The sequence below is a fragment of the Babylonia areolata genome, chromosome 29 (assembly GCF_041734735.1).
Source record: "Babylonia areolata isolate BAREFJ2019XMU chromosome 29, ASM4173473v1, whole genome shotgun sequence".
NCBI classification, from domain to species: domain Eukaryota; kingdom Metazoa; phylum Mollusca; class Gastropoda; order Neogastropoda; family Buccinidae; genus Babylonia; species Babylonia areolata.
The window spans coordinates 38,010,400-38,033,724 of record NC_134904.1 but is presented as its reverse complement, the minus strand read 5'-3'; the positions used below and the strand labels follow the sequence as shown (position 1 = coordinate 38,033,724).

General features: G+C 38.8%; 1 protein-coding gene across 1 annotated transcript in view; it reads right to left on the bottom strand.

The window, feature by feature from the left end:
* Positions 1-18,016: 18,016 nt before the first annotated feature.
* The window catches only part of LOC143274957 (metabotropic glutamate receptor 2-like), a 35,818-nt gene continuing 30,509 nt past the window's right edge, over positions 18,017-23,325 (bottom strand). Inside the window, exon 15 of the mRNA XM_076578972.1 lies at positions 18,017-21,559. Within this exon, the coding sequence (XP_076435087.1) occupies positions 21,525-21,559 (35 nt within the window). The 3' untranslated portion in view covers positions 18,017-21,524. The remainder of the gene's footprint in view (positions 21,560-23,325) is intronic.

Below are 23,325 nucleotides of genomic sequence, written 5' to 3'. Positions count from 1 at the left end.
AGTCCATGGATTGTTGTAGGGGTGGGATTGCTTGGTGTTGGCAAAGTAAGTCCATGGATTGTTGAAGGGGGAAGATTGTTTGGTGTTGGCAAAGTAAGTCCATGGATTGTTGTAGGGGTGGGATTGTTTGGTGTTGGCAAAGTAAATCCATGGATTGTTGTAGGGGTAGGATTGTTTGGTGTTGGCAAAGTAAGTCCATGGATTGTTGTAGGGGTGGGATCAATTGGGGTTTGTTGTTGGCAAAGTAAGTCCATGGATTGTTGTAGGGGTAGGATTGCTTGGTGTTGGCAAAGTAAGTCCATGGATTGTTGTAGGGGTGGGATTGCTTGGTGTTGGCAAAGTAAGTCCATGGATTGTTGAAGGGGGAAGATTGTTTGGTGTTGGCAAAGTAAATCCATGGATTGTTGTAGGGGTAGGATCAGTTGGAGTTTGTTGTTGGCAAAGTAAGTCCATGGATTGTTGTAGGGGTAGGATTGTTTGTTGTTGGCAAAGTAAATCCATGGATTGTTGTAGGGGTAGGATTGTTTCGGGTTTGTTGTTGGCATATTAACAGATATCAGGTGGTGGAAATTGTTTGTCTGTGTCTGTGTGTTTATGATTCTGGTTTTTAATGATAGTGTGTGTACCTATTTAGCAGAAAGACTGAGTGATAGGGTCTGTCCTGAGATTTTTGTGTGGAAAGTGTGTATGGAATGACACATATCAGTCTGTCTTGTATGCATACACGTGAGCTTACATGTGAGTGTGTGTGTGTGTGTGTGTGTGTGTGTGTGTGTGTGTGTGCATCTGTCTGTGTGTGTGTGATAATGTATCCCTAGAAAAGAAAGTGTGTGGAATGACACATATCAAGCTGTCTTGTATGCATTCGCATGAGCTTATATGCATGCATGTGTGTCTATGTATGTGTGTGTGTGTGTGTGTGTGTGTGATAATGTACACAAAGAAAAAAGAGAGACAGCACAGGTTGTGTCCCGTGATTTTTGTTTTGTCACCAACTTGGGAGGGGGGAGGCGGGAACTGCCAAAGGAGCACGGTGCTTTACACTGAGCAGAATGAGAAAAAGACAATAACCATCACAGCATTTTGCATCTCTGTCCTGTTGGCAAAATAACACCCCCAGAGAAAAAAAAAAAAAAACACACACTAAAACAAGACAAAGAATCTTGCAGCAGAAATGAACTTTTTTTTTTTTTAATTTTTTTTTTTTTTAGGGAATTGCTTTCTTTCATTAGTTTTCTTCTACCATGTGTGCCTCATTACAGTGGCACCTGTAATTTTTTTTTTTTTTAATTACACATACTTAACCGTGACCCACTAGAGCAGATTCCAGCAGGGGTCTGACATTCCTGTCCTGTGCAAACTACTATCCGCCTATGCGGAGAAAACGAAAGTAGCTCCGGCCGATAACCTCCCAGAAGTAGGTAACCTCCCCTTTGCCCCCCCTGACTAGCGCCCTCTTTTTCCGGCAGCCATTATGACTCCTGTTCCTGTGCTCTTCATACGGCTAAGTTTTTTTTTTTTCGTATTTTCTGTCTGTCTGTCGATTCTCTGGTGTTCCTGTTTTTTTGTAAATTTTTGTCTTCAACCAGGTCACATAATTATATGGTTCGATTGGGCAATCGGGCTAAAATTAAGGCGCGATCGCAATCGATTCGTGGACACTCTGGGCCCTCTATTTCTGGCCCTCTCAACAACACCAGCCCCGCCGCCTCCTCCACTTCCTTCGCTCCCTCCAGCCTGTAATTTTTTTTTTTTTTAACGCAAATTTTGGTTCAAGTTCACTTGCAATCTTCCTGTTCTGATTAATAGCAAATGTCTTTTTTTTTTCTTTTTTTTTTAAATAATTGATTTAGAGTGAGTTTCTCTATTTGTGTATGTGCATAAGTTTGTGTGCACATGGATGTTATGAGTAGGTGAAAGTGTGCAGGTTCTCTGAAATTTTATTCCTGGTTTATGCACCAGTATTTTAGCGTGCATTGGTGGATGAATATCTGTGGTCTGTTGTTGTTGTTTTTAAACAAGTTGCATAACCGCTTTGTGGGTATTCTCCACCACCACCTTTGCCCTCTTCTTGTTTATGTTGTATGTGCATGTGTGTGTACATGTGTGTGTATGCATGCAGACGGGGTATGTGCCGCCCTTGCCTTAATAATGATTTGTAGTGAATCAGTTTAAGCAGCACAAAGGAATTCTGTGACGTTTGTTTGTTACATTAAGTCTGAAGTGATTGGTATGGAAAGCGGTTGTTTTTGTTGTTCGCTTGTGCCCAGCATTGACACATGAGCCACTCATGTACTATTCCACAACCGCTGAGGGCAGTGTATGTGCACAGTACATTTGCATTTGTGTGCCCATGAATTTATAATTTGGCGTGCATCTTAATACATTTTCTTTGTTTTTGCAAGGGCAGGAGCAAAAAGGCAACATGTAAAATAACAGAATCACTGATGGCATTATGTAATACTGAAAACGGTTATTTTATCATAGTTTTTAATGCACAGTGTTCGTTGACCATGGTTTACGAAAAAATGAAGATGCCTGATTTGTTACAATAAGGTGACATATACTTTGGGCAAACATCTCTTCATAAAGGAGCACATTGTTACAATGATATTGTGGTGATGAATTGCAGTTTTTATTGTTGTCAGATGATGGGCTGACCATCAGTAACATTTTCATCTTAAGCTTCAGCAAAGATGATCACAGTAAAATATGAAAATGAAAAAAAAAAAACACTAACAAGTTATACAGACTTAAAAAATGCAGTTCATCACAGCCAGAGCAGGAAATGAATGAGCACTTTAAATGTAAATATTACAATGGGTTTGTTAATATGCTACATTACTGCACTTGAGTTACATTACTAAAATCAAGCAGAAGTAATAATCTGTGTCCATTTTTTAGCTGATGTGAGAGGGAACAAGAAGAGAATTAGTAATTGCCATCAACTATTGCCTTGTGTGCCAAGTAGCAATTCTTGTTTGAAAAATTAATCTGTTATACGATTTAGTCATTTGTGTAGAGGATACCACTCTTGTTATTGTTCACTTTAATTGTGTGAGAGTGCATGACCATCCAAACCGTTTGGAGAATAATTCATTTTGGTGGTGGTTACTGTAAACATCCATATGATTTTCATCGGTTTTGTTGTGATATTTGATATTATTATTGTTGTTAAACAACTGTCATCATTCCTTTAGATGACTTTTATTGCTGTTGCAGGGATGTGGCATACCGAAGCGGATATTGTGAATGATGTTATTCTAAATATTGTTTTTTTTATCCTACCACTTCTGCAACCAACTATCATTTTACTACAACCACTTACATTCAGCTCAGTTCGATGTGAACCTGTGCAGCCGACTGGGCTATAACTTAGCTAATGATAATGATGATTATGATTCCATTCACAGTTGGTGTATTCACATACAAGTGGATCTGCATGCACAGAACGAGTGCCATTTGAGCTATAGATAGAGAAGTCTGTCAGGCAATGCATTGTGGTGATACAACAAATCTATCATCCTAGTTACCTGAGGCAACTTACCAAAACCCTTGCAACAATCCAGATACTGCTTGACAACTTTTATGTGGTGATTTTTAAGTTAAAACACTTCAGGGGGCAACTACTTGACAACACGGTTGATGAACTTGCAGAACTCTTCACTGAATGAAGTCTCAGTTGGTCTCAACTTCCTGCAAGATCTGAAGAGGATTTCCTTTCTGTTCATGAAGTGACATTCCTTTATATGCTTGTTGAATGCCATCAAAGGTGTCTGCATTTTGAGTGATTGCACTTACATGCTTTTCCTTTGTGGATGAAAGTCTTTTTTTTTCTTTTTTTGCCATAATTGATGCTGCTGTGGAGTTCTTGGGTTTTGTTTTTTTTAATTGAAAAATCCTTCTTTGCACATTTTAAAGCATTATTTCATTCATTTAGTCTAAATGGGGGTTAAAAAAAAAATCAGTCTGCTGGGTGATCAGAAAGTTGCAGTTGGTGTTTGTGGGTAGAGTACAATCTGATTTTTGTGTGTGCTGTTTGGCAGGCGTTTGGTTATACACACTGTTGTTGAGTTGAGAGTTGAGCGGCATGTCCACTTCTATAACTTTGGTGTGGACAGAGTTAATAAGCGTAATGTTCTTTTCCTTCTCATTGATTCATTGTCTGTTCAGTACAAGGTTTGTGTGACATGTACTCATTCATTCGTTTCAAGCACATGCTTACACACCTCTCAACAGGCGCAATAGCCGAGTGGTGAAAGCATTGGACTTCCAGTCTGAGGGTCCTGGTTTTGAATTTTGGTAGCGGTGCCTGGTGGGTAAAGGGCGGAGATTTTTCAGATCTCCCAGGTCAACATATGTGCAGACCTGCTAGTGCCTTAACCCCCTTTGTGTGTATACTCACACAGAAGATCAAATAATGCACATTTATGATCCTGTAATCCATGTCAGCATTTGGTGGATTGTGGAAACAAGAACATACCTGGCATGTACACCCCGGAAAATGGAGTATGGCTGCCTACATGGCGGGGTAAATAAAAAAAAAAAAAGGTCAAACACATAAAATTTTACATGTTCGTCTGAAATCTGATTGAATGATACAGGAAACGAATGATGAGCACCCAGTAGCAGCCGTCAGTCTGCTCCACCTAGGTAGGCAGCCTATTGTGCAAATGACCCCGTGTTTGTAAAGTGCTTAGAGCTTAGTCTCCGACTGAGGATAGGCACTATATAAGTATCCACATCATTCATTCTTTCATATGATGGATGTGGACAGTGGATGAGGGACTGGACATAGGGAGAGGAGGGAGGGGGCAGAGGGGACGTACAGAGAAAAAAATAAATAAATAGAGAATACAGCGGAGTGGTGGAGCATTTTGTGGAAGAGTCCTCAATCATACTACCAACAAAAAGACATTACAACAAGCTACCCACCATATAGTGGCATATGACCTGAGCGATTGGTGTTACAAACCGCTTGGAATTGGAATTCCATTAACCCCTAGGCTGCCTGCATGACGAGATAACTCGTCATCGAAATATTCTGACTTTTCCCTGCTTTGCATTCAGTTCGTTGACAAAAATGCTGGTAGCTTTAGCTTGGGGAATCTTTCTGGATTCTATTCATAGCTAGAAACACCATCTGCGTCATAAGGCAGTCCTTTATTTGAACGTTTTGGTTGGGTTACTGGCCGCAGTCTTTGCCTGGCTCCTCTCCTCGCTCGCTCAACAAAATGTCGGACTGACTCCGTGCTCAAGACATGCGCTCGTGGCGAACTAAATCAACCAAGATTACTTTCTTCAGCTAATGCTCAGAAAGAATTGGAGCATAAATTCGAAGGAGAAGACAGTGGTGAACATTTATAGGACGATTTGATAGAAAATAAAGGGAGCAATCAAGAGAGTGGCCAAGATACAACTATCAGTGAGTGATTCAGGCTGTTCAACTCTAGCAGACGAATTTTTAGCAGGGCACCGTATGAGCTATTTTCTTGGCACTCAGCCAACGCGGTCTGATGAAGTGACAGTGTGAGAGGGGTGAAGAGGAAGACTGAGGGGGCGTGGCCTCACATCCATATTATCACTTGCAGAAGTCACAATGCATCTATTTCTTTTTCAGTTTTTTTATATTGTGGTTGTTCTAGTATGATTTTGTGTGTGCAGATATCCATTTGTCCAGAAAATGATATTTTTGTGCAAATTACCAGACTAATGTTTGTAATGAACAAGTTGAAAATGTGACAAAAAACAAAACACTGATTTCAAAACAACAGCATGTCACTTAAAATGCATAAAATGGGAAAACATCATGTGTTTTGTATTCTTTATTCATTTCCCTTTCAGAAAATATATACTTTTATGGGTCTTTCTCCAATAACAAAGAGCACAGAATTTTTTGAAAATTTATACCCGTTTTTTGTGAAAAAACCCTGGCAAATAGATTTCACTTAAATCTTATTTTCCTGGCAGCGAAAGGGTTAAGGATTAAGTTTTATGTCAAGTCATGATTCTTCTCTGTAATGGAATTTGGAAAAAAAAAAAAAAAAAAAAAATCAGAATTTTTTTTTTTTTTTTTTTTTTTTTTTTTTTTTTAAGGTCTTCTTCTTCTTCTTCTGCGTTCACTCGAATGCACACGAGTGGGCTTTTTTACGTGTATGACCGTTTTTACCCCGCCATGTAGGCAGCCATACTCCGTTTTCGGGGGTGAAGTTTTTTAGGTCATCTGCTGACATGTTATTACCACTGTGGAGGCTCGAAGTTTTCCTTTGATAGTTTTGAGATGGCAAGCCTCTACAGACAGCCTGTTTATATAAACACCCATTGATTGAAGCTGAAGGTGTGAAAAACAGAGTTCACACCTCTTGTCTTTGTGTGTATGTATATGTGTGTGTGTTGTTGTTTTTTGTTGTTTTTGTGTGTGTATGTTTGTTTTGGGGGGGTTTTTAACACTTTTTTTTTTTTTAATTCAAGTCTCCTTGACTTATGTATATACTGTTGGTATCAAGCATGCGTGATCTCATCCTTTTTTTTGTGTGTCACTTTTCAGAAACTGTTTTTGTTTTCCTTGTAAAAGCTTCTCAGCATGTGACAGAAAAGTGTGTGTGTGGTTCACATCACGAAACCATGGCATTGAGACAGTTAAGTCCAGAATCCTGCATCAGAAATACATTCAGTATGTACTTCATTAGCTTGCGAAAAAAAAAAAAAAAGAAAGAAAAGCATTCCCCCAAACCTCCCGACACTCGTTTTGTTTTGTTTTTGCTTTTTTTTACTCACCTGGATTATATGTTAATTCTGGTTCATGACAAAAACTAATGCTCCTGTCGTAACAGTGATGATCGAGCATCCACACTGTGTTTCACTGTATAGTCTTATTTGTTCTTTGTTATTGTACACGGTTTGAAGGAAAATAACCTTCTTTGCAACATTTTTTTTTTTTTTTAAGTTGTTGAAGATTTAACAAAACATTTATCTTCTCTGATATTGTAGAGGTTTTGAAAGAAAAGAACATGTGAACATCATATTACTTTGTTCTATGATATTGTACACGTTTTGGAAAAAAAAAAAATGTCTGTGAAAGTTTGATGATTTTTTTTTTTTTTTAATTTTTTTTTTTTAGATTTAACTTGCATCAAGAGGTCTGAAATATCGGACGGCTTCTCGTTCTCAGGCATTGCTGAAAGTTAAACATCAGTGAGTTTGATCATCCATAGGCCTATGATGCTCTTTGCCCACTTCAATTACATCCGAGGTGAACAAACTAGAGACTGGTGCAGTTTCATCTCTGTCTGACTCTGTTTCCCTGTCTCTCTCTCTCTCTCTCTTTCAGTTCATTCCTCTGTAACAGTCTGTCTCTCACACCCTGTTCTGTACCCACCTTCATTTGGAGGGAGAACGTACCTCTGTTCAAGATCCCTTGCAAGTTTCCTGGCTATATGTTACCGTGAGCTATTTAGCAATATTTTGCATAGTTTGGATTTGGTAGCCACTTTTACCTGACGATGATCCTTCCTTTGGTTTTGGTATGGGCTTTTAAGAAGCTGTGTGTCCATGGGTCTATGTTTTTATTTCAATATTTTGCCTTCTGCTTATCTTTCCCTGCACTGTATTTTGAAATGATTACCTTCAATTATTCTTTTTGTTCTCCCCACCCCCACCCACACCCCCCACCCCCCACCTCCCCACCCTCCTTCAAGGCTGGACTATGCATGTTGAGTTACGATGCTGGTCAGGCATCTGCTTAGCAGATGTGGATAAATCTGAACAGAATGATGCCTCCTTGGAAACTGAAGTGAACATATCTGTCTGTGTTTTTCTCTCTCTTTTACTTCACTCCTCTATCTCTGTATCGCACTGTGTTCCTCTCTATTTTAACTCATTCCTCTATCTCTGTATCACTCTGTGTTTCTCTCTCTTTTAACTCATTTCTCTATCTCTGTATCACACTGTGTTCCTCTCTATTTTAACTCACTCCTCTATCTCTGTATCACACTGTGTTCCTCTCTATTTTAACTCACTCCTCTATCTCTGTATCACTGTGTTTCTCTCTGTTTTTAACTCATTCCTCTATCTCTGTATCACTCTGTGTTTCTCTCTCTTTTAACTCACTCCTCTATCTCTGTATCGCTCTGTGTTTCTCTCTATTTTAACTCACTTCTCTATCTCTGTATCACTCTGTGTTTCTCTCTATTTTAACTCACTCCTCTATCTCTGTATCACTCTGTGTTTCTCTCTATTTTAACTCACTCCTCTATCTCTGTATCACTCTGTGTTTCTCTCTATTTTAACTCATTCCTCTATCTCTGTATCACTCTGTGTTTCTCTCTCTTTTAACTCACTCCTCTATCTCTGTATCACTCTGTGTTTCTCTCTCTTTTAACTCATTCCTCTATCTCTGTATCACACTGTGTTTCTCTCTTTATTTTTAACTCAATCCTCGATCTTTTTCTCACTCTGTGTTCCTCTCTTTTTTAACTCAATCCTCTGTCTCTCTCTCACTCTGTGTCCCTCTCTTTTTTAAACTCAGTCCTCTGTCTCTTTCTCACTCTGTGTTCCTCTCTCTTTTAACTCATTCCGTCCTACTCCCAGGCACTGAAGGGGCTCCAGTGTGCATATTGTTTGGCGGCAGTGTCGAAACAGAGCTCATGTTTTGAATTTCAGTTCATGTGACAGATTTTTTGTTGTTGTTGTCCGTTTTAGTGGGGGGGGGGGGGGGGGGGGTTTAAATGTAAATGATTAAGGAAGGGACATGACTCTTGAAAAACGTCTGGGCAACTTACTGATGAAGTTTGGGCATAATTTGAGCCCTTTCAAGCTTCTTCTTTTTTTTTTCTTCTTTTTTTTTTGTCTTGTCTTGTCTTGCAAGTTTTGTTTGTTTGTGAGCATCATCATGTTTTCACTACTCAGCAAGCATTCAACAAACAGTTCTGAGATGTGTATATAGTTCCTTTGATTATGATGATGATGATATTTAGAACAATCGTAAGAACATTGACAGGCTGATGTGAGTGGTCTGTGTGAACTGTTATTCTTTAAATTTTGGAATCAGCACAAATAAATAAATAAATTACTGTTGAAACCTCCCGGGCAAGGGAAGGCTACACAAGCTGTAATGCTGGCTGTGCTGAAAGGGTTAACTGTTTCAACGTGACAAAGAGATTAAAAGGTTAACCCGTGAATGCTGCGTCTCCATGACAAAGAGATGTGATAATGCTGATTTCTCAGTGCAGATTTTTTTTTTTTTGATGGTTTTGTGGTTTGTGTGTGTGTTCATTAAATGTGTGTGCAGAGTTCTTAAAGTTTGCGTGATGGTTTTTTTTGGGTTTTTTGTTTTTCATCCTGCTGGGAAGTTGGGGGTTTTTTGTTTGTTTTTTTGTTTGGTTGGTTAGCTTTCTTGTTTCTTGGTGTGTGTATTTTTTGGGTTTTTTTTTCAAAACTTAGCATTTCTTGAATTTTCTTATTGGTGATTATTACTTTTTCATATTACTTATATGTGGAATTTTTTTTTATGATAGTAATGATCTGCTGAATGTTGTTTTTTGGGGATTTTTTTGTTCTTGTTTTTTTTTTTTTTAGACCTGTACAACGTAAAATAAACGAAATGATAATGATAAGTAAATCAAAGAAATAAAGCATGAGGTGTAGACAAAGACCATCATCACTATGGATGTCAAGTCGCCCATGATGGAAACAGTGATGGTTCATTTGTCGTGGGGGATTTCTTTTTCTGTTTTCTGTTGTTAGGTTTGGTTTTCTTTATGGGTGTGTGTGGGGGGAGGGGGGAGCGTCTTTTAATTATGGACAGATCTCTGGATGTCCTTAAAAGAAGAAAACTGTCTCTTTGTGTGTGTGTGTGTGTGTGTGTGTTCATGTGTAGAATTAGTTACACAATATCTGCACAATGGTTATTTATTTTTATTTTATTTTATTTTTTAGTTCTAGCTTTCCTAAAGGCAGCCAGTTTCAACCATGCACATATTTATGTATAAAAGTATACAAACCTCTGTGTGAGCGTGTGAGTTGGTGCTTTTACTAAACTTTGTGTGTGTGTGTTGCCCTTTAAAAAAAAAAAAAAAAAAAAAAAAAAAAACTCCCAAAGAAATCCAGATTGTCATCTTTTTTTTTTGTTTCTGCTGTTTTCGTGTGTGTGTGTGTGTTTTAACTCTACGTGTGCATTCGTGTGTATATAATTTACCTTTACCATGTCTCTTAAGTTCTTTTACCTCACAAATTTACCTCGCATATCATTTATGGAATTAGTACCAGCAGAAGACGAAGAATTATGCAAAACAAAACAAAACAACACGTCTAAAAATACGAAGCTCTCAAAATGATAACTTCTTTGGGGTTCACTCACAGCTCTGTAGTTTTAATTAATACATGCTCCCCCTCCCCCTCCATCCAAACTCCTGCCCCCACCCCCACCCCCCCCCCCTCGCCCCTACTCTCCACCCCCTGTTTGCACATATATCTTGACTCATTTCCCATGACCGGAAGATATATTCCTTGGAGTGTTGGTGGTGGTGTTTTTTTTTTAGAATATGGTAATCTCCAGTGTATCCATGAGTAAATATGCGTTCATGTTTTGCATGTGGTCTTTGCTTCTGCGTAGCCATATCATATGTCAAGTGGAATGCAGCTAATCACAATGCTGTACATGTACTTGCTCATTTTTTTTTTTTTTATACACATTAACATTTGATCTGGCTAAGTGAAGTGTGATGCATTGAAAGATATTTCCCACATTTTCTAATAAATGTTGCGTGATAAAATGCTTCTTGCAGTGCAGATGATACTGTGAGCAAGTGTCTTTTCTGTGTAAATGTTCTGTAAGCTTGTTCTTTCTCTCAGTGTGAATGTTTTCTGTATCTTTTCCTCTTTGAATGTAAAGGTTCTCTATCTTCTCCTTTTTCTTGGTGTAAATGTTTTGTGATCTTTTCCTCTGTTTTAACTCACTCAGTACGGTCAGTCCTCTCTTCTCCTCTACACAGACCCCTCGGATGTCCAGTGGGTGTGTGAATGACCCAACCTTTAGCTTCATTCGTCAGAATTGTGGTATTCTTTGTCAACATTCACCTCTTCAGTATAAGAGCCTTCCACTTGCAATATTTTGATGATGGTAATCGGGGTGAAACGCTGTTAACGTCGTCTCTTTCGCCGTTCGTATGGAGAGAGTTAACATAAAGGTTCCTTGTTCTTTTTCTCAGTACAAATGTTTCATTATCATTTCCTCTCTGTTAATGTAAATGTTCTCTGTCTTCTCCTTTCTCTCAATGTAAATGTTCTCCAGTGCTTTTCCATTTTCTCAGTGTAAATGATCTCTTATGCTTTTCCGTTCTCTAAATGTAAATGTTCTTTATTGCTTTTCCGTTCTCTCAGTATAAATGTTCTTTAATGCTTTCCCTTTCAGTGTAAACGATCTGTTGCTGTTCTCTGATGTTTGTTGTTGTTTTTTTCCTTTCAGTGTAAATGCTCTCCAGTCTTTTCCTTTCTGTTTCTAATGTTTTCTAAATGTTTGTCCTTTCCATCAATACAAATGCTCTGTGATCTTGTCTGTTCTCTCAGTGTAAATGTACTATAACCATTCCCTGTCTCTCGGTGTGAATATGATGTACAGTGTATAGTAGTAATAAGATGGCTTGAACAATCAAAATGACATTGGTAAAAAAAAAAAAAAATAATAATCGAGTTTGGTATAAAATCAAAGCTACAAGCTGCCATGGCAACCTAGAAATGGATAGTATCACAGACTGATGGATAGGAGGATGTGGCTTCAAGCCTAATCAGATGTTGTGCGGTTTTTGTTTTTGGCCTGTGACAGACTCCTTCCCAGAGTGGAGTGCGCTATGGGCTCAGATGGAAAGACTGTGACCACACAGTCGAGTGTCATCCACTTCACAGATGCGATTTGGGGAGTGTTGGTCAAATTTCCTGCCCACCACTCCAGTTGTCTGTCTGTCTCTGGCTGGTTGACACGGGGATAGATCATGAGAGTACAGCCTTGCCCAGCAATCCCAATGGATCTCCGAATCACCACTGTCAGCCATCCCCAACATCATTTATCACCATCAAAGTATAGAAAACAAAATTACCTCAATTCTAAATTCGAGTTTGGTATAAAATCAAAGCTACAAGCTGCCGTGGCAACCCAGAAATGGATAGTATCACAGACTGATGGATAGGAGGATGTGGCTTCAAGCCTAAGTTATCAGTGTCAGCGTCAAAATATCAGTTATGCTAGGCAGGGGAACTTGCATCAATTTTTTTTTTCTCAAGGCCTGACTAAGCGCGTTGGGTTACGCTGCTGGTCAGGCATCTGCTTGGCAGATGTGGTGTAGCATATATGGATTTGTCCGAACGCAGTGACGCCTCCTTGAGCTACTGAAACTGAAACTAGAGTACACATACACACACACACACAAATCAAAACTTGCTGTGTATATTTTCTTACCAAGGAAAGCAGTACAATGCGCATGGATGCAGGTTCACCTGCCTAGCATAACTGATATTTTGACGCTGATACTGATAACTGATGTTCTTGCACAGCTGTACATGACATCACAAAACTTGATGATGATGATGATGGCAGTTTCTTCGTATCCGAAGATCACTGGGAAGAAGGTCTAGTCCGGGTGAGGCAAGCCTTCTGGTGGCTGTACAGGCCAATCCTGGACTTGCATTGTCGGGAACAGCTGGCGCACGTGAAACATGTGGAGCAAGCAGCGCTATCCCTAGTTTTGGAATCACATTTTGAAACCCAGCAGAGCCCCAGAGCCAGCCGGGGGGAAATATAACTTCATTTAGAGATGTATCGGTGTCCGTAACATCACACAGATGGGGCATGTAAGGTCATGAAAAGAAAAAAAGTTCCAGAAAACACTTTTCCCACCTGATAACAAAGTATTGCACAGTGCCTCTGAAAAGTGACAAGAAACAAATGTGAGTGTGCCATTTTTTGTCTTTTTTTTAATTTTTTTTTTTTTTTAGTTTTTCTGTCTTTTGTCATGGATTAAAACCTTTCCTGTTTTTTTTGTTTTGGTTTGTTTTTTGTTTTTTTTTGTGTGTGTGTGTGTGCGTGTTTTTTTCTTCACCTTTTTTCTTATTTCATTGGTGATGTAGAACTTCCTGTACGTGCTTACCGAACTTGATGCTTTCCTGAATGTTATTGTCTATTTATAATATGAAACCAGTCATAACTGTCAACCCCTGCTGTTCATCTTGGCATTAACAACTTTAGATTGGATTTTTCTTTGTTTCTTCTTCTTCTTCTTCGTGGAAGGTGGCAGAATGGTTAAGACGCTTAGCTGCCAATACAGAGAGTCTGTGAGGGTGTGGGTTCGAATCCCGCTCTCGCTCTTTCTCCTAAGTTTGACTGGAAAATCAAACTGAGCGTCTAGTCTTTCGGATGAGACGATAAACCGAGGTCCCGTGTGCAGCACACACTTGGCGCACTGAAAAAGAACCCATGGCAACGAGAGTGTTGTCCTCTGGCGAAATTACGTAAAATGAAATCCACTTTCATAGGTACACAAATATGTAAGCATGCACTCAAGGCCTGACTAAGCGCGTTGGGTTATGCTGCTGGTCAGGCATCTGCTCAACAGATGTGGTGTAGCGTGTATGGATTTGTCCGAACGCAGTGACGCCTCCTTGAGAAAGTGAAACTGAAACTGAAACTCTTCTTCGTCTTCTTCTTCTCCTTCTTTTTCCTCTCTCCTCATTCTTTTCTTCTTCTGCTGTCACCATCTGTGCTGAAAGATTTGCCTTCAAAATGAAATTGGTGGTTGGAGCATATTTGTGTGATTTTCTTATCAAACAATTTTAATTCTGTGCCATATGAGAATGACTGTAGTTCTTAGAGAATAAACAAAAACAAAAACAGATAGATGCTTGGCATGGAAAGCTATGCTGAAAGTAGTATTTTTATTTACTGCTCACCTAAACTTATATATATATATATATATATATATATATATATATATATATATATATATGAACTGAACAGAATACTTTAAAAAGTATGGGTTTTTTTTTTTTAACTTTCTTTTTACATTGTGGTGTGTTAAAAAAAAACTTTGAGGTGCAGATTACCGTACGTGAACTGTAGACTGTCACACCCAAAAAATTTTCTTTAAAGAAGATATCTTGATCCTCTGTTCTCTCACAGTGGTATTTTTGCTGGTTTGTTTGTTTTTTTATAGGATGCTTGTGTGTGGGGTTCAATGTGTCTATATGATCAGCGTGTAATGGATTGGAATTTGTGCAGGGCTGCTGTGTGAATAGTCAGTATGTTTGTGTCAGTGTGTCAAAGAATTAATGTGGGGAACATTATCAGTGTGTGTTTGTGTAAGATTATTATGTATATGGAGTTAATATATTCATATTCATTGTGAAAATGGTCAGTGTTTATATGCATCGACACTAATATTTCATGAATACTGGTGTCTGTTATATGTTAGAACTGATAATTATTGGGAAGATCTCTGTGTGTGTGGTGGTGGTGTATGGTTTGATATGGTGTTATCAGATTAATATTCATATCCAGTCTATACGGTCAGTTCGTGTGTGTGTGTGTAGGAAATATTTGGTTAATGTGTGCATTGGTCAGTTTTTGTGTAAGGGAAATGGGTATGTGGAGTATTTGCATAGTTAAGGTGTTTATAGAGTGGGTGTATATCACATCAGTATGTGCATACACACTAGGTTTATCACTTTATGTGTGCATTAGAGTCAGTGTGTGTGAAATCCATGTACAGGACGTAGGATTACAGTTTCCCAACTGATCTCACAGCATTGTTTAGAACCAGTGTCATCCTCAAAACAGTTCTCCAGCAAACTGCTGACAGCAATCAAATTTCTTTTTAACTCTTTCAATGCCAAGTTTCTGTGTGAAAAACTCCCCCCAGCGTAAACATTTTAGATAGAATGCCCTTCATCACAGGCTTCAGTTCAAGTCAGAACAACCTAATGAACTTGTTCACCTCAAACTTGGGTCACAGGGGGCAAAGGCTAGTCATTGTTCTACTGGCTGCAGCTGTCAAGATTTGTTACAATGTGAAAAATGGTCTTGTTAACATGACTTTTGATGACAACTGAAGTTGCCAAAGGCAATGTCTCTGGTCAACTGAAGTCACCTATGGTGGTGAAAGAGTTAATAGGAACTATGATTTTTTTTCCTTTTGTGTGTGAGAAATCTACTGCTCACATTCATTACTATTAGCTGGAATGTGGGTTATTGTATGATGGCAGATCTTTTGTTCATTGACAGTGAGGGTTTTTTTGTTATTGTTTTTTTTTTAACGTTTGGGAGAACTGCCCAAAGTCTCCTTTACAGACTAAGAAAAGTTCTTAACGCTGATATCAAACTTAAGTTAGCACAGCTAAGATCACTCGTACATCCCAGGCCCTGGACCAAGGCTGTAAATACATTGCACAGATAATGTATTACATCACAATAACCTTAAAAGGTCTTGTCTATCTCTATGTACTGATTTGAGATTCTCTGTGTGTGTGTATGTTGAAGGGATCCTGTACACACATGCATATGCACAAGAAAAACTTCTTTTCTATATATTCTGCCTTTTATTTGCTGACAAAATTGTTGATATAATACAACATGCTCAAGTGAATATAAAATTAGTGTACTAACCTGGATTTTTTTTTTTTTTTTTTTTTTTGCTACTATGATGGTAAGAATAAAATCCGTTTCCATGATGTGTATGACTGCTTTGATGAAATACAAACATATATTTTGATAAAAGCAATTTGGATGTTTTTGTCTCTGTGTGTGAATAATGAATGCATGCTCATGCGATAGTGCTTGTAGTGTGCTTTTTACGCCATCATCACAAATATATGTGTTGATTTGACTATAGATTTGTTTGCAGTCAGATTTTGGATGCATGCTTGCTCATGTGTGAGGTACTTTGGGAATCACCTCATTGAGTCCTGCACACAAGCAGTGCTTTGGCATCAAATTTCATCTCATTAAAACTCTTCACGTTCCTACATGTGCACAAATTGTAAGGAAAGGGAGCTAACTTATACAGTATTTCTGCATGTGTCCACACACGTAATATGGAGGAAAAACCAGTATATTATGGAGGGTGTGCTACCCACTTTCGAGGCAGATTTTTCGTCACTCGCAGTGCGAGAAGTTGGTCATATGACGACACGGGCAGCCCATCGCCATAACTTGCTTCTCTGAATTTGCACTGCTTTTGTTCACACAACTTTTCGGCAGAGTTTATAAATGGATCAGTTCAAATACGTAATGGCAGATATGTGACAAGAAACACACTCAAAGTAAACACAGAAGATTAAAGCAAATAACGAGTGTCATTATAAATCGAAATGTACCTTGTAATTTTTGCCTTTTGGTGACCTGGAAAAAAAGGAAATGGAGATGCGCATGCGGTTCTCACTAAAAATAACCGGGAGTACCAATGAAAGTCTGACAAAAGTGGGTCTGCACACCCTCATTTATTTCTGTGTTTTTTTCTGCAATAATATGGAAGTCTGCCAAGACTGTAAACTCTGCAGGATTGAATAGGTTAACGGGATTGAATAGGTTAACAGGAAGAGGGATGAGGGAATGGGGGGAACAATGAGGTGCAGTTCTCACTTCATTCTTTACCTATACTTAAGATCGAAGAACTTCTTAGATGTGAACTGATCAACAGAGAGCTTGGCTTGTGGAGAAAACAAGATCCTGTATATGATAGACAGCCGTGTCCGACTATGACCATCAGAAGAGCAGAGGAGGCAACTGCTGTTCCGACTATTTGGGCTAGAATTTGATTATAGTGGAGAGTATCTTGCCCAAGTTACATCCCCACTCTCTCGGCCAAGAGGGTTTTAGGACAGTCGGCGTTGGGATGGTTCCCAAAGGCCAACTAGCCCACAAGGCTGCAGCACTAAAAGCCAGTGCAATTTTGCCTCCTAGTTTGAGAGTCATAGTCCTTCACAAAAGACTAAGCTGTAAATGATTTCCCATTGACTTGAGAAACCATTGATAATACAGCTCTCACTTTGCTGTTGGCCCAAATGTAAAACTTATGTCAATCTGTGATTTTAGCTCAGTGTTGGGCCTTAAGATACTATAGGCCATGGTATGCACAGAATTTTTGTTCAGCTCTTTTTTTCTTTTTTCTTTTTTTTTAATATAACCACACTCCCCACCCCACAACACACTGCTAATCCCCCCACCCCCACCCCAAAAGACCCTATTTTTATAATATTTTTGGGGTAGGCAGGGTACTTAACAGTGGGTTTTTCTTCAAAATGTTGCCAGCCAAGGACAACACTTTTGTAGCCATGAGTTCTTAAACATGTGCTAAGCACATGCTGCACATGGGACCTCAGTTTATAATCTCATCAGAAAGACTAGCGTCCAGACCATCACTCAAGGTCTAATAGAGGGGGATAAAGTACTGGAGAGTGTGGGGTTTGATCCTGTGCAATCAGATTTCCTTGCTTCCTGGGTGGACGCATCACCACTCGGCACAACTCCATATTACAGCACACTCTCTCGCACACTCACACTCTCATACACACACACTCTCTCTCACACACACACTCTCTCACACACACACTCACTCTCTCACTCACACTCTCTCTCACACATACACTCACACACACACACACTCTCTCTCACACACACTCTTTCTCTCTCACTCACTCTCACACACACTCCCTCTCTCTCACTCACACCTACTCTCTCTCTCTCTCTCACACACACACACTCCCTCTCTCACACACACACTCCCCCTCTCTCTCTCTCTCACTCACTCATACTCTCTCACACACACACACTCTCTCTCACACATACACTCTCTCTCTCTCTCAATGAGGGGGTGAATTGATATCACTATAGTGCATGGACACATGATTTTAGTGCTTGTAAAAAATTCAGATATTGATTCTAATCACTGCATTTAACGACCAGACTTTGTCAATCACTTTCTTGACAGAAAGAGTACTTACTATCTCCATGTAAACACTCTTCACGCATGTATTTCAATGTAAATATAATTTATTCATCACCATAGAAATATTGAAGTTGCATAATGCAGATGGGACAGAAAAATTTTCTATGATATAAAACAGAATAGTAAAAATACTATAGTGGCAGGTATAGAAGGAACGCTTCGTACAAAATGATATACGTGTTATCTACACTGAAGGTTACTACTCTCAGCTATATCAGAAATATCCATGACACAACGTCTCCACCCACCCACCCACTCAAATAAAAAACAAGTGTTGATTTTTATTTTTTCCTGGTTTTCAAAGTTAACATAAATCACATAGAGTAGCAAAATTCCAGAAACAGCAGTATCGTTATGGCAAAGCAATGTGTAACAGAAAAAAACAAGTCTATCACATAACAGGAACAGGAATTAGAAACTTAATTTCTGAGACAGGGTTTACCTTATCAATTGTCTTCTTCTTTTTTTTCTTTAATTTCCATCAAAGCCCAAAAATTTGTTGTTGTTTTTTTTTGTATAATTCATCAACATCCACATTAATCCAAAGAAACATACAAAATGTTTATCCTTTCACACCTCTAGATTTCTCCCATACACTTACAATTAATTCATGGGTGAAATTCTCCTGATGAAGAATGCATGCATGTATGTGCCTGAAAATTTCCGTAGTTGGATTTGGCACAGTCTCGTCTTCTGGTGTTGAAGGATGAGAAAAGGTTAGTTGGAACTACCTCTATGTATTTTGGGGGAAGGGGGGGAGTGCAAAGACACTTTAATCAAGAACAAAAATAAATGTTGTAAATGGAATGCAAGTGTTTATCAATGATGTGCTTTCCAAGCAAATGAGACGCATGTGTTAACTGAAGATCAGTCGTAAAGAACACTTTTATATATACAACAAAAGAAAAAAAACATTTTAACTGGAATGCGTAAAAGTCTCCTGCCTAAGACTATTTCAAGAAAGAAAAATGATTCAAGTGGAATGTTTAAAGTTTACGAAGAAACAGTTACTTGGTTTTTGTAACTCACACACACAATTCTTTGGGGGGAAGGGGGTAGGGGGGGAGGGTTAACACCACTGGGTGCAACAACTTCAGGGTAAAGGGGAATGGGAGAGAAAAACAACAAACACCTCTACAGATAGAATTACCACCTCATTTTCATACCTTCCTCTTCTGCGTTCACTCGTATGCACACGAGTGGGCTTTTACGTGTATGACCGTTTTTACCCCGCCATGTAGGCAGCCATACTCCGTTTTCAGGCGTGTGCATGCTGGGTATGTTCTTGTTTCCATAACCCACTGAATGCTGGCATGGATTACAGGATCTTTAACATGCGTATTTGATCTTCTGCTTGCATATACACACGAAGGGGGTTCAGGCACTAGCAGGTCTGCACATATGTTGGCCTGGGAGATCATAAAAATCTCCACCCTTTACCCACCAGGCGCCGTCACCGTGATTCGAACCCGGGACCCTCAGATTGACAGTCCAACGCTTTAACCACTCGGCTATTGCGCCCGTCATTTTCATACCAACTCCTCTGCAGTTTTTTTTTCGGTTTTTTTTGTTGTTTTTTTCTCACAAACTTGTACTTTACAATCTCCAGTTCCCAGGCAAACCATTAATGTTCCCTTCGTTTTTAAGAAACTTGGGTATAAAAAAAAAAATAAAAAAAACATGAAAAAAAGTTCTGGTCATTCTCACAAAATGGAGAAAACACTACACACACAAAACAGACAAGACATAGACTGGTTTCAAAAACGACAAACAATACTACATTCACTGAGACAGGTACACCTACTTCTCAAAGAGGCTTTGACAAGTAACCCGACAAAATTCTATTTGTCGTTCTTGACAACAAAACAAGGAAAAGACAGGACATTTTCATCCGATCACGATAATCTTTTTAGGACGCCAGTCAGAAACCAGTTCACGGTAAGTACCCACATCACAAAAAGAGAATAATCATTTCACACATAACATCTCCCACTTGGGGAAAGCACCTATTAAGTACAGTCATATTTATGTCCACCTTGGATTCACAAACGCCAACAACACGATGCAGTTAAACATACAGGGAGATCAACACAACAGCACACAAAATTCCACAAAACAACTAATTCAAAAAACACAAAAGGTTAGTAGAATAATCCAAATTGGCAAAGAAAAAACAAACAAAAATACTCATCTGAGAAAAAATATAGTGAAACAGACAAGGCGATGAATGAAGTTACAAAGCACACGCATATACGCAATCACAAGGAGCAACAGACAAATACAGAACTAAAGACGTACAGCATCTTCAGTAGCCCCCCCTCCAGCACTGTGGAACCAGACAAGAACGGACCGCGGCATTTCTCTGCTTGCGTGAAACTTGGTTAATAAATACACATCTATCAGCAACTTACTAGCATCTGTAACCCTTTCACTAATGATCCTTTACCAACCCCTCGATGAGAAATAATGCGAAATGAGCACTTCTGCTGAAACATCTCCTTGCACAGAACTAAGACTTCCGGAGAATTATCTCCTTTGTTTCGCAGATGGTGTGCGTATTGGTCAGCCTTAGCTGTGACACAGTCTTCTGTCTGTGCGAGGAAGTAATTGATGTTTGATCAAAGTCGTCAACAAACGCTGAGAAGAAAGCTGGATCTAAACATTCTCACTTCATCAACATTCTCTCCTGCTGAGGCTGAGACTCTTGCTTCATGGAGGAGGACTTGCCCTGCTGTGGTTACCACAAGACCCAGTCGTATTAAACGTTTGATCGATTAATGGTCTTTTTATAACGGTTTATGGAAACATCTTTGTATATGACTATTTTTCTATCTGGTTTCTTTCATGATGATAGTTGTTTGGTTTTTTTTGGTTTTTTTGTTTTGTTTTCTTAAAGATTTGTCCGTTTTGTTTTAATTTCTTGAATCTCATTTGAAGGAAGACTGCTTTTTCTTGCTGAGACATTCAAGTGGAAGCACCTTTACTCAGCAAAAGAGCTCAGTCTGCACTGTTTAAAGCAAAAAACAAAAAAAACAAAAACAAAAAAACCCACAATAATAATAACAATGAACTTCTATATCCTCTTCACATGAAGACTTGATGTGGATTAAACCTTACCCTGAATCCTTAAATCAACCACTTCTCCATGCATAGTTGAATGTTGGCAAGCTTTTTAAATGTGAAATACGTCAACTTCCCCTCCCCCCCAACCCCTTCCACCACTCCAAGCCTTTGTAGATTTGCACACTCGCTGCCTTCAAAAAAAAAAAAAAAAAAAGGAGAGAAAAAAAAAGTTGAGTGAATGACAAAAAAAAAAACAGAAAAAAAAAATCATATCCTTTTTAAGTTGTTCCTTTTTTTCTTTTTTTTTTCTTTTTTCTTTCTTTATTTTTTTTTTTAAGATTTATCAACTTCCTGCGTGGTACGTTGTTATTCTCCTGATGAACAAAGTCCAGGCTAGCCAGGGGAGGGAAGAGGGAGAGGGAGAGGAAGATGGGTGTGGCACAGCGAAGGTCGGTCACGTCTGTCACCCCCTCACAGCGCTCCAAGGTCGGTTTGGGAGCGGGAACCTGCAACGAGTTTGTGGGTGGGTAAGCCATTGTCACTTTGCTGTTGCCACTACCGCCCACAATTATTACAACTACAATAACCAGTACTGAGGAGAAGAAGAAGAATTTTAAGAATCTGGAAGATAAAAAGATGAAAAAGAAATATACTGCTGCTACTACTACTACTACTACCCATAACGATAATGATTACAATAATAATAGAATAATACAATAATAACTGTAAGAACAAGAACAAGAAGAAGAATAAAAGATGTAATTAAACAGCACTGAATCTTGTGCAGAGAAAAAAAAACAAATGTGCATTCACACCAGTTGCTCGCATTCATTCTGATTCCGATTCAAAGGAATGAAAAAAAAAAATCTTTTTAAATGCACGTAGACAGAGAAAGCTGAAGAAACTGTAGAACAGATAGAGGGAAAGGAGCTGAGAGGGGGAGGGTGGGGGGGGGTTCAGGGGGGGGGGGCTATTTTGTGTATCATGATTTTTGTGTTCATTTGAACATATCATTATAGACTGTATGTGGGTTATGCATGTAAGTTTTTTTGTGTTTTTTTAGTGTTTTTAAATGCTTGTTTCACATGCTGGTTTTTTTAAACTGTACAGAGCAACTCAGCACGTTTCACATGGAAACATGTTATATAAATCCAATTATTATCCTGACTGGGGGTGCTCGCCCAGTCTGTCTCCATAACTAAGCGATTACTTGAAATGAGTGGCATGCCGTGGGAGTAATAATGCCACTGAAACGGTGCAGCAAAAATATATATATAAAAAAAGAAATAGAAATAAGTTATTACTATTATCATTATGATCACCAAGATAAGTTTATCATCTCACTGGGAGAAATTACATCAGGTATGGCAAAACAAACATAGATGAGTTCTCAAAACAAAAACATTAAACACTGACTTAATTAAGAAAATAAATAAATAAGTACATAAAGTAATAAATCATTTTTTTATAACATATAAGAAATTGATATAAAAAGCATTGCAAAAATTCACTTAAAATCTTGTAAACTGATCATTATCATAAACATGTTGAAAGACACCAACATTAACACTGCATGCATTATATTGCAGATTCATTCTGAACAATGTCAACATTTTCAGAACATTGTCACATTTTCACCTTGATACTGTTAAGGTAGCTTTTTACAGAGAATAAAACAAAAGTACAAAATGTTATGTACAGAACTTTGCATCCACACACACATACACACACACGCACACACACACACACACACACACACACACACACACACACACAAACACACACACACACTGTTGTTATAGGAGGTTCAACACTCAGCTTATATCACAGATTGACATAAGTTTACATTTGGGCCAACAGCAAAGTGAGAGATGTATTACCAATGGTTTCTTCACTACAATGGGAAACCATTTTATTTACAGCTTAGTCTTTTGTAAAGGACTATGACTCTCAAACTAGGAGGCAAAACTGCACTGGCTCTTTGTGCTGCAGCCTTGGGGGCTAGCTGGCCTTTGGAAACACATCCCAACACCAACTGTCCTAAAAATCCTATTGGCCGAGAGAGTGGGGATGTAACTTGGGCAAGACACTTTCCCACTATAATCAAATTCTAGCCCAGATAGTCAGGACAGCAGTTACCTCCTCTGCTGTTCTGATGGTCATCGTCAAACACGACTGAGGAGGAATTTTTTGTTTAATGTCCCGTCACACATATCGGTGATTGAAGACATTTTGTTAAAGTATTTATGAATACATCTGAGTATTATCGGTT